The sequence below is a fragment of the Hyperolius riggenbachi genome, chromosome 9 (assembly GCF_040937935.1).
Source record: "Hyperolius riggenbachi isolate aHypRig1 chromosome 9, aHypRig1.pri, whole genome shotgun sequence".
Lineage (NCBI taxonomy): Eukaryota > Metazoa > Chordata > Amphibia > Anura > Hyperoliidae > Hyperolius > Hyperolius riggenbachi.
The window spans coordinates 239,857,615-239,869,863 of NC_090654.1; the positions used below are offsets into that span (position 1 = coordinate 239,857,615).

General features: G+C 44.1%; 1 protein-coding gene across 1 annotated transcript in view; it reads left to right on the top strand.

Moving 5' to 3' along the window:
* The window catches only part of KIAA0586 (KIAA0586 ortholog), a 204,864-nt gene that overhangs the window by 90,008 nt on the left and 102,607 nt on the right, over positions 1–12,249 (top strand). The window contains exons 22-26 of the mRNA XM_068254201.1: positions 309–484; positions 2,534–2,696; positions 4,025–4,226; positions 6,140–6,378; positions 7,561–7,637. Coding sequence (XP_068110302.1) covers positions 309–484; positions 2,534–2,696; positions 4,025–4,226; positions 6,140–6,378; positions 7,561–7,637 — 857 coding nt within the window. The remainder of the gene's footprint in view (positions 1–308; positions 485–2,533; positions 2,697–4,024; positions 4,227–6,139; positions 6,379–7,560; positions 7,638–12,249) is intronic.

The following is a 12,249-nucleotide window of genomic DNA, read 5'->3' on the forward strand; positions in this document are numbered from 1 at the left end:
GATTACATCTACTTTTTGGGGATACACTACGGCAGAGCTCAAACTTCCCCTGGCATACCTTTTATACCACTGCTAAGGCCATGTATATTTGGCCCCACCTGTGACCACGCCCATGCTATGCTTAACCACGCCCATCTTTTAGGGTTAGTCCACTCACTTCTTTTTCCAGGACTAGACCCCTGCAGGTAAGTATCTGTTTTTTACCCTTAGCTCAGCCTTGGGATCACTTTAAAAGCTCACTTATCCTTTACATTCATCCTGTCTCCTCTTCCGTACGATTATTTCAGTGCACGTCTCTTTGTTTGCAGTTGAAGCAGCTGGAGGGGAAGGCTTGCAGCTGTTTGTTGATGCCGGCATGCCTGTGGATTCCGGTCTAATTCGCAAGTATGTTAATGAGGCTTTAGCAGAGATGATAGCCATCATGCTGGGAGAACGAGACAGTCGCCCTGTGCCAGCGCCACGTACGAAGCCGCCAGACGTCCAGGTAGGACTACATTTTATTCTTGACATTTTTAATGTCTCTTATTAATTTTTTATGTTGAGAATTCAAATGACTTCTGTGCTCAGTGATGCTCACAGTCTAATAGAAGTTGGGTGGAATCCATTTACCTTATATACAGAAATATAAACTAACTGCACTGTAAACCTGATAAAACAAGTGAAAATGGTTAACTTGACTGTAAACCAAAGAGGCCTTTATTCCCTTACTGTCAAGCACTTGGTTCCTTTGGTCGGTCCTCCTGCCACTCTACTGTCAGTATCACTGAGCCATCTGCCACTCTGGTCTCCTAACCTTTCCAGCTGCCAATCTGGTCTCCTAGCCTTCCCAGCTGCCACCCTGATCTCCTAGCCTTTCCAGCTGCCACTCTGGTCTCCTAGCCTTTCCAGCTGCCACCCTGATCTCCTAGCCTTTCCAGTTGCTACTCTGGTCTCCTAGCCTTTCCAGCTGCCACTCTGGTCTCCTAACCTTTCCAGCTGCCACTCTGGTCTCCTAACCTTTCCAGCTGCCACTCTGGTCTCCTAACCTTTCCAGCTGCCACTCTGGTCTTCTTACCTTTCCAGCTGCCACTATGGTCTCCTAACCTTTCCAGCTCCCACTCTGTTCTCCTAACCTTTCCAGCTGCCACTCTGGTCTCCTAACCTTTCCAGCTGTGCCACCCTGGTCTCCTAGCCTTACCAGTTGCCACTCTGATCTCCTAGCCTTTCCAGCTGCCACTCTGGTCTCCTAGCCTTTCCAGCTGCCACTCTGGTCTCCTAGCCTTTCCAGCTGCCACTCTGGTCTCCTAGCCTCTCCAGCTGCCACTCTGGTCTCCTAACCTTTCCAGCTGCCACTTTGGTCTCCTAACCTTTGCAGCTCCCACTCTGATCTCCTAGCCTTTCCAGTTGCCACTCTGATCTTCTAGCCTATCCAGCTCCCACTCTGATCTCCTAGCCTTTCCAGCTGCCGCTCTGGTCTCCTAGCCTTTCCAGCTTCCACGCTGGTCTCCTAGCCTTTCCAGCTGCCACTCTGGTCTCCTAGCCTTTCCAGCTGCCACACTGATCTCCTAGCCTTTTCAAGCTGCCATTCTGGTCTCCTAGGCTTTTATAGCTTACACTCTTGTCTTCTAGCCTTTCCAGCTTCTGCTCTGAACTAGCCTTTCCAGTTTTCACGTTGGTCTCCTAGCCTTTCCAGCTGTGTGAGGGCTCTTTTCCACTATGAAACGCGATCGCAATCGCTTTTCAATTTCCATCATGCGATTGCGATTGAGCTGCTATACTCATTATAGTCCAGCTCAATCGCATACAAAACGCGGCAGGACGACGATTGCGCTTTGTCCAAAATCGCATCGCAATCGGATCGCACTAATGGAAATTGCTGCTGCAGTTTCCATTAGTTGAATGTACCTTGCGATTTGCGATCAAAAGCAAATCGCAAATCGCAGGCTAGTGGAAAAAGGCCCTTAGGGCTCTTTTCCACTATGAAATGCGATCGCGATTGAGATCGCGATTCCGATCGCGATCGCAATCGCGTTTCAATTTCCACCATGCGATTGCGATTGAGCTACTATACTCATTATAGTCCAGCTCAATTGCACACAAAACGCGGCAGGACGACTATTGCGCTTTGACCAAAATCGCATCGCAATCGGATCGCACTAATGGAAATTGCTGCTTACTCTGGTCTCCTATCCTTTCTAGCTGTCTCTATGTTCTCCTAACCTTTCCAGCTTCCCCTCTGATCTCCTCATCCTTCCAGCTTCAACTCTTGTCTCTATACCACTGGTCAATCTGCTTCTCTTTGAAACCAGGGCTTCAGTTAGAAAAAAAAAGTGACTGCCTGTCACATACCTGAGGAGCAGGAAATACATCATGTGCCTGTATGGCTAGTGTGAACTGCTATCCTGTGTGTACATTTTCGATCAGGTCTGGAAAAATGCAGCCGGTCAGGACTTTCCCTTCCATTAATTGAATGGACGAAAGAAACATACTTGTGAATAGTTCCCTTATTTAATATAATACATGAATATATACATTTTATATCCTGTACTTGCAGCTAGACCCTGTTGAGATTGCTGAAGTTCCCACTCCTCAGTGCACTCCTCCCACATCTCCCCTCCCTTCGGCAAGAGAACCGCCCACCGTGAAAACCCCCGATCTTTCTCCACAAACCTCTATAGAAGAAACTGAACTTCAGCAGGATCAGGTCGATGATACAAGTAAGTTCCTAGTGCAGCACAGAGGTCAGGAGCCAATGAAATCGGCTAATGACTGGCTCAAGGAGCTCTGCTGTCATAGCGACGGCAGGGCGAGTGGACTGCAGCGACGGGTGAGCGACACAATCAGCAGTAGCGTGCGGCGCAGAGACTGAATTCTATGCACTGGCAGGAATAACAGGTCCCAAACAGGGCATAGATTTCAATCAGTCTGGTCCAGAAGCGGTTAAAGGGAACCAGAGATGAACGATTCACACAAAATAAACATATCAGTTGATAGCTTGTAAAGAATAAATGCTCTACCCGATAATTTTGCCACTCAGGTGTGCCTTTTTGAGTGCTTTTTATCCATTATTGCTCCAGGAAATATCCAATATGGCCGCCGGCTCATATCCCTTCTGCTTCCAGGTTATGAGGTGTTCTGGATGTGCTGTCTAGCCTCTATGAGACTATAGACAAGCAGGGCTGCTGCTGCAGCATTTCATCTGTCTGCTTTCAACTTCATATTCTGGTATGCTGTGTGGCTGCCTGTAGGAAGTGTCTCTCATAGTAATGAAACTGCATACAGTTGATAATAATGATGACTGGCTGCACAGACAGAGCACGCAGATCACACAGCCACACTTGTCTGTTTCAGAGATTTTTTCCTGCAGCATCAGCCCCTCCCATGTCATCAGAGCTCTCAGTAAAGCAGGAAAGCAGATCCAGGAGGGGGAAGGCTTGGGCTTGAAAAGACTCCACAAAAGAGTGACTCAGCTATATCGATTCCAGGTCAAACCTCGACTGACTCAGTCAGGGATTCTTATCACAGCTGATTATAGACAGATTAAGCAGAGAAGATTTAAACTAAAAGCAGGGTAGGTGTTTACTGTCATGTTCCCACTGATAAATGTAATAAAATATATGAGGGTGCTTCGTCTCTGGTTCTCTTTAAGTGAATCAACTCGATAATTGTTGGCACACCAAAATTTTCCAAAAAAGGTTTATTAACAAGATGAGAATAAAACGTATTGGGACGTCGTATTGTCCCTTTTTCAGGGACAACAAAGATGTGCCAATATTAGATTACAGCACAGTCCAGATCTCCGCACTCACCAACATATGTGCTTGTTTCCAGGCATCTAGCGCTAGACACTGGATAACAAGCCCATCGCCTGTTGGTGAGTGCTGAGTTCTGGACTGTGCTGTAATCTGATATTGCCACATCTTTGTTGTCCTTGAAAAGGGGACAATACGACGTCCCAAAATGTTTTATTCTCCTCTTGACCATCAAACTGTACTTACTGGCTCTTAAATTAATTATTTTAATTTCCTTTGTCGTTCTTTTGTAGGTAATAGGAGTCTTCCAGTCCATGTTGACACACCCACAATTACTCCTGCACCTTCACCACCTAGAGTAACCACTCCCACCCCTGTGCCATCTGAACAAGAGCTGTCTGTCACACAGACTCCTCCTCCCAAACCATGGGGCAGTGTGGAGCTCCCTCTAGAGGAGGAGAACCCACACTCAGCTATTCAACATAAGGATGCAGTGTAAGTAGAATATTTTAACATCTGCTAGCAAAATACCAAGCTGATAAGATGGGCTTTACAATTTCAGGACTCAAGCCCCATAAACACGCTCAACAGAGGTCGTTTATGCAGCACAATTATCAAACAACGTTTGTTGTGAAACAACCCAAAAAAGTTGTTTGCTATTGTTCAAATAACTGATGAGACGTCAATCCAACTGTTGCATTGATTTGAGCTGCGTCTTATCAGTAGTTTGAACAATAGCAAACAACTTTTTTTGGTTGTTTCAACTTGTTTCAACAACAAAAGTTGTTTGATAATTGTGCATTTGAAAGACTTTTGTTGAGCGTGTGTATGGGGCTTCAGGTCTGTGTCTACTTAGTTTGCACCTTAACTTTTCTTGGGCACAAATACAGCAGTTAATATTAGACCTCAAAGAAAGATCACATATTTCTTTATCATGCCTGGAAAATGTTCAGGAGGTTCTGTCACCACCCATTAGCAGTAATAGCTATTTTCCCTTTGTCTCCTGACACCCATAGGAACTGAAACATGAATTCTAGCTACCTACACTATGGCCCAGTCCACTTACTCACACAAATGTATTATAGAAGAAAATTTTGAAATCCTTTGGCCGCCAATCACCAATCCAAAGTGAGATAAACATCTCTCAGCAGTCTCTCCCAGACCACACCCATTATCTCCTTCTAGATGGATTGACAAAAGAAACTAGGAAGTGATGCAAAGAAAGAGAGAAAAACAGCTCTATTTTCTCTCTTCAGCTGAGTCTATTTGTTGTGGAGCTGGTGTTGATGGGAGGGATTAGAAGCAAACACTTAATTCTGAAGATTACTGTTTTGGGATGAGGGAGAACGATTTCACGAAAAACTAAATTGTCCCAGACTGTGCGTTGGTGTGGGCTGAGTATGCAGGGGCAAATACACCTAAGCCTCCTTTCTAAACTGAAACTTCCACTCTGAGGGCAGAAGTGTAAGAATGTGGAACGCAGCTTGGAGGGCATCAGAAAAGGGGCAGCGGCTTAGGTTGAGTTAACCCCCGCATACACAGTTGGTGCCCCCCACACACTCCGGGATGATTTCTCTTCTTTTTAAAATCATTCTCACTCATCCTTAATCCTGTTGTTTGTTGGCAGAGGTTGGGGGTGGGGGGAGTGCCGAATACAGAAACCACCGATGCCTCCTTATCAAAGCTAAGCACAATAAATTCACCAAATATTGTCATCATACGCACCTACAAGAATTAGTCAGGTTTTTATTTCTTCTTGTTTCAGTTATGCCATGATCAGATTCAAGCCCTAGTGCTCACTTAGTCCGAAGGTTAAGGGAATTCCTCTAATTTAAGTAAATTCTAACCATTCCCAACGTTATCTAAAACTGAATGAAATGGTTTTGGCTGAAGTTGGATTTTCATGGTGAATGGCCGTGGCAACAGTTTTTCCTTGAAGCTCTTCAGTTCTGGATTTGGATCCCCCTAAGATATACCGCCTCTTTAGGGTCTTTTTGTTTCCCTCAGTTTTATGTGGGTGTCCTGACATACCATGCAGGTGGATGATAGGGTTCCACCTGCTGCTGGCTTTGCATACGTCTGCATGTTTGTCACAGTGGTAGTCCACGTGCAGCAAAGTGGTTCAGTGACCTCTGGGAATTTAATTTGAGTTTCAGTAGGGAGTTCACAGGTTGTAAAAAAAAAGGGCTTGAAAAAACCCCTACACATCCAATCTTGAAAAAGCATGTTTATCAAGTGGAGCGCTTGACCCAACAGTGTGTAAATTATATTTGCTCAATGCACTTGTAATTAATAAATTACTTCAATGGGCACACGTTTGGTGCAATTGGTTAAGTGTATCGTGTCCTGAAGCTTGTAGGACCTCATTAGCGCATACATGGGAAGCTGACTATTTCTTTGTGGTTTAGTGAAATGTCTGTGGCTGCAGATGAAGAGCCAAGCAGCTTAATCAGTGCTGCCACCCCTGAGCCTGAGCAGTCTGTCCCTGTGCCTCCCAAGCAAAGGACTCCATCACCAGAGCCTTCTTCTGCAGTCTCTGCACCTTCCACTGCTGAGAGCAGCACCATCACTGAGACTGACTCCACCGACAGGCCCATCTCTGAAGGGGAGATTGTCTATAGCTTTGGACAGGTGGCTGCTGCTAGAGGTAATCTTTCTGCCATTTCTGGCAGTATTTATATTTTACCGTAACCAAGGATTTAACTTCATTCCAGTCAGCAGGGATGGGCTTTCGAGTAGCGTACTACTTGAATTCGGAATTCAAATGAAGTCTAATGATTTCAAGTGTGACCAGGGGATGGGGGTTTAGCTTACTTAGAAGTCTTCAGGACGTCTGCGTTCCAATACACCTCATAGGCGTAATGAAAGCCGCATTGCATGACTCACTACTGTGCTTCCTCTTTCAAGCCGGAAGGAGGAAGCGCAGAAGTGAGTGGTGGAATGCGGCTTTCATTACACCTATGAGGCGTAATGGAACGCAGACGTCCCGAAGACTTCTGGGTAAGTTAACCCCCCCCCATTCCGCGGTCACACATGAAGCCATTAGACTTCATCAGAATTCCGAATTCGAGTAGTACATTACTCGAAAGCCCAAGCCTGCCAGTCGGTAGCTGATACCCCCTTTCCCATGAGAAATCTTTTCCTTTTCTCAAATGGATCATCGGGGAGCTCTGTATGGCTGATATTGTGATGAAACCCCTCCCACAGGGTTGCTGACATCACACTGTGGGAGCCTTGTTGCATTGTGGGAAATAACATCTGTTTTCAACTGCCAAAAATGTATAATCGCACACAGACATCGCCTGCCAGCAGTAAAGATGTCACCATGTGATAAATGTCAGAGTGTAAATCAGGGAGAGGAAAGATTTTACAATGGGCAAACGCTGACTAAATCATTTATAAATAATTATTGTAGAAATTAAGCACTTTTTTCATTACGTTATTTTTATTGGAGTTCCTTTTTAAAGAACGACTATAGCGAAAAAAGTAGGCAGTTAAAAACCGACAGGTTTTGGACTAGTCCATCTCCTCATGGGGGATTCTTAGGGTTCTCTTTGTTTTTAAAAGCATTTACTAAATGGCAAGTCTGGCCAATGGCCAGACTTTAATTAAACTTAAAAAAAAAAAAAAAAAAAAAAAAAATCACTTACCTGCAAAGCTGATATTTCTGAGCAACATCTGAGAACTGCTGCAGACACTAATTGGTTATTTCTGCCTCTGAGTTTCCCTGAAAAGAGTATGAAGTTTATTCACAATAGAGATGAGTGTCTGATAGTTTGGTACATTATGATTCTGATACTGACTTTCTCCTGCCTTTGATCTTTTGCAGCTTTAGCCGAAGGTGGAGTTGTTTATCCAAACCTGATGGAGAGTTTGTCCAGCACACTAAAGGATGCCAATGATATGGTAAGCTAAGGCCTGTACCCGATATGCAATTTTTCCGACGACCATCGTTTTTTTTGTTGTTGTTTTTTTGAGCGGCATGCAAACGTTTTCATGATCTCATTTTGAGGTGCGCGATTAAACAAATGACGTCTGGTGATGTGTGGTGATAACGACCGTCATGGCAGATGAAATCTTTATGATACCCAATGACTCCCGTGCAAAGTGCCACCATTGTTTGAACTTTAGGTCGCGCCCGTCATTTGCCATCACATGTTCCCACGGGCAGGAAGATGGATCAGGGAACGCGTGTCATCGGGGGGCGTCGCTGGGATCCGTCTTCCTGCGTCATCAGGTGAGTATTTAGCTTCTGATTTTTGATGATCCAATGAACTTAATTTTTTTAGAATGATTCCACCAAGTAAAAGATGGCTTCATTATTGCGTAATCATTCATTCCTACGAGCCTGCCATCAGGGTATCTGGACTTCTGAAACCCCCTATTACCCATAATGCCATATCATAAAACTGAGAGTTGTTGGCTGATTTTGCCAAGTAACCATTGGTCAAGTGAACCTGTCAGGTTGACAACTGCTCAGTGAAAAAGGTTGGAGCTCATGTACAAACAACACTTACATAGACAATGGGAGGTGCTAGAGCTTTGTGACCAAATCACTGAAGAATCACGTTAGCTCTGGCTTGTCATTGTTTTCCAAGCAATAAAGTTTATATATTGAAGAGAAGGTGCTGGCTCCACCATCTGTCCATGTGTATGTGGTGGCGTCGGCCACAAAGACCAGCCTCACTGACTGTTAATAACTGGTCAAGCTTTTAAGCTACATATACATGCTTTACCGCAATTGCCTCAAATGAGCTAGGAACAAGGGGTTGGCTGAGAATCATTTAAAAAAAAAAGTGTTCCAACTATGGTGAAGACAGCGATTATCCTCCATATAGACCGATCCATCTTAACAGATCAGTTTGGACGATAATCAATGTTAGTAGTTCGTTTTGAACGATAACAAATGATCGCTCCATTCAAAGTACCCATGTGTGGCTAGATTTGACTTTTGGATCCTCAGTTTCGCTGGGTCCATTGCAGCGTAAACCAAGCATAAAGAATGGTTTGTTTTAACCACTTATGTGGTTTGAGATGGATTATCTACGTCCCACAGGACTTCAGTCCCTGCTCAGGGACATAGACAATCGTCTATTGCGGCGGGTGGGCGTCGTTCGCTCCCACTAGAGGGGAGATCAATGAATGGGAACACGGAACGCTGTTCCCATTCATTGATCTAAGTCTCCATGTCAATGATTGCTGGCATCAATGAGATGCCTGCAGTCATTGTAATGCTGAACGTTACACAGCTATACATAACTTTCTGTTAGCGTACTAATAGTAGGCGCAGGAAGATTATGCGCGAGAACCTCTTGTGGCCAAATAGTAAAATGACGCCTACATTTTTTAATAAAATAATCTACACATACCACAACCCCTTACCTCCCACATACTCCCACAGTTACCCAAATAAAGTATATGCATTAAAAAAAGTACAAAAAAAAATACATAAATACAGTAGTTACCTTAGGGACTGAACGTTTTTAATACGTATGTCAAGAAGGTATATTAATGTTATTTTTGAAATTATGGGCTTGTAATTAGTGATGGATGCAAAACAGAAAAAAATGCACCTTTATTTCCAAATAAAATACATTGTACTAGGGAAATATTTTAAACGTTTTAATAGCCGGGACACATGGGCAAATAAAATGTGTGGGTTTTAATTACGGTAGCATGTATTATTTTAAAACTATAATGGTCGAAAACTTAGCAAAATGTTTCACCCAAATAAATCCTAATTGGTGGCGAAAAAAACAAGATAGAGATCATTTTGTTGTGATAAGTAGTGATAGATTGAGGGCTGGTTCACATGGGTTTCTGCTTTCGTTCAAACGCTGTTTTTTTTTTTTTTTTTTTCAAGAATGCCAGCATTTAACAGCTTACTGGTAGCTTTTAATGGCTTTTGAAGGCTTTTAATGGCTTTCAGGAGAGGGTTGCATTTTCTGGGCTTTTGGTGGCTTTTACAGGAAGTATATGGAAAGGCTAGGCTCTTATGGGCTTTCTTTGGCCTTTATGGGCTTTCATTGGCTTTCAGTGGCTTTTGCTGGCTTTCAAACGCCTTCTAGAAGCTGCATGTTGTTTTTGAGATGAGACGAGACGCTGGGATCAACTGCCAGGCTTTCATGAAAGCCTGCAAAAGCTTGTACTAAATGCTCCCATTCACTTGGATGGGAGGGCGGTAGATCCCTAAAAACATTACTTTTAAAACACTGCATTTAATGCCAGCAAAACGTCCGTGTGAACCAGCCCTTATTGGGGAATGAATGGAGAAGTGCTGAAAGGTGAAAATTGCTGGCACAGTAGGGGGAAAACCCCTCAGTAGTGAAGTGGTCCAATGAAATATTCTTTTATGTAAATTAAATCTCTCAGGTCAAAAACTGCCTGACAACTTTTATGAACTCTGGAGCCTAGTTATAAATATCAAATATATCAGACATTTTTGACTGTAACTATCATATATTTAATATATGGGGGTCATCCAAAAAATAAAAAGACTTTAAAGAGAACCCGAGGAGTGTTTAAAGAATGTTATCTGCATACAGAGGCTGGATCTGCCTTTACAGCCCAGCCTCTGTTGCAATCCAAACCCCACTAAGGTCCCCCTGCACTCCCTCATAAATCACAGTCGTGCTGTGAGGCTGTGTTTACATTTGTAGTGTCAGTCTCAGCTGCTACCCCGCCTCCTGCATAGCTCCGGTCCCTGCCCCCATCCCTTCCCTCCAATCAGCAGGGAGGAAAGGGATGCAGGCGGGGACTGGAGTTCTGCAGGAGGCGGGGAGAGCAGCAGACTGACACTATAGAGATAAACACAGCCAGCTCTGACAAGCTGTTTGTCAGCAGCATGGCTGTGATTTATGAGGGATTGCAGAGTGCAGGGGGACCTTAGGGGGGTTTGGGATAGCAACAGAGGCTGGGCTGTATAGGCAGATCCAGCCTCTGTATGCAGATAATATTCTTCAAACCCACCTCGGGTTCTCTTTAAGAAACTTTTATTTCAGACACTCTGTGCCTGCTGATTATATCGCCACATAATCACGTCCTTTATTTAAGCATTTTTCATATCTTTTTAGAAGTTTCTCAATCCTCTTGTTGTGGTAGCACCACACTCCTCACCTATCAGGTGGAGGGATGGGGGGGGGGGGTCATGTCAGTGCTGCTGAAGAAACCATCACTGGCATGGTGCAGGGAGAGAAGAGATTAGCCTGGCAGATGAATGCTAAATTACACAGTACATGTGCCGATACACCACTCGGTATTGCCACCTGATCGACCTTCTACTTCAATAATTTTTATCACAAAATGTGCGCCAGATTGATCTTTTTTTTGATCCCTATCCTGTCAAAAGGATTCTTTGGACATACTGGAAAATATCAGTCACAAGTGCTTCATTGGGTGCGCAATGGTTATTATTATTGTTATTATTATTATTTAGTATTTATATAGCGCCGACATATTACGCAGCGCTGTACAGTGTGTATATATATATATTGTCTTGTCACTAACTGTCCCTCAAAGGAGCTCACAATCTAATCCCTACCATTGCCATATGTCTATATTATGTAGTGTAAGTACTCTAGTCTAGGGCCAATTTTTAGGGGGAGCCAATTAACTTATCTGTATGTTTTTGGAATGTGGGAGGAAACTGGAGTGCCCGGAGGAAACCCACGCAGACACGGAGAGAACATACAAACTCTTTGCAGATAGTGCCCTGGCTAGGATGGTTACGGGATTTGATATCACAACAACTGATGTGCGCAACTGACCCTCAGCCAGTGTGTGTGCCCTCTCCCTCCCCTGACAGTTGCGACTTCCGGCCTCCTCCGGTGTCTGGCGTCACTACACGCCACTCTACGTCACTGTTGGACTGGTTAAATTTAAATAAGATGTGTCTCAAATTTTTTGGCCACTCGGTGTATACTACAGTATAAATGCCTGAAGAATAATGTGGAGGGGCAGTTTGAATGCATCTTGTTATGCTTAAAAATTGACTGTAAAAATGACTGTTTCCATTTCATTCTGCAGCCTGTTAAGAGTTCCCACAACCAATAGTGAGACCAAATTGCTTTTCTTTGCAACCATAGTGCCGTTGCTTTGATGTTCCCACCTTGTTGCAGGAGTAAGGGGTTATTTCCACTGGGTCAGTGAAGAGGCGGCACACAAATGGCTTGCTAATTAAAGCGTATATTGATGGTGAAGCAGCACTACATGTTACGAACCTTCAGGGCTCTTCATCAGGTGATGAAGAACCGTGAAGGTTCGTAACATGTAGTGCTGCTTCACCATCAATATACGCTTTAATTAGCAAGCCATTTGTGTGCCGCCTCTTCACTGATACTGTACGTTTTACTCAGGAGGGTGACCTGAGTGAGGTGCAGCACCGGCAATACCAGGGATATTTTTCCTGTTGGAGTTCCAGGGCCGTGAACCAGTTACTTGAAGTTATTTCCACTGGGAGCTGCGGCCGTTTACAATTTAGCTGTGGCTCCTGTTCTGCTGCAATCGCTAAACCGTGCCA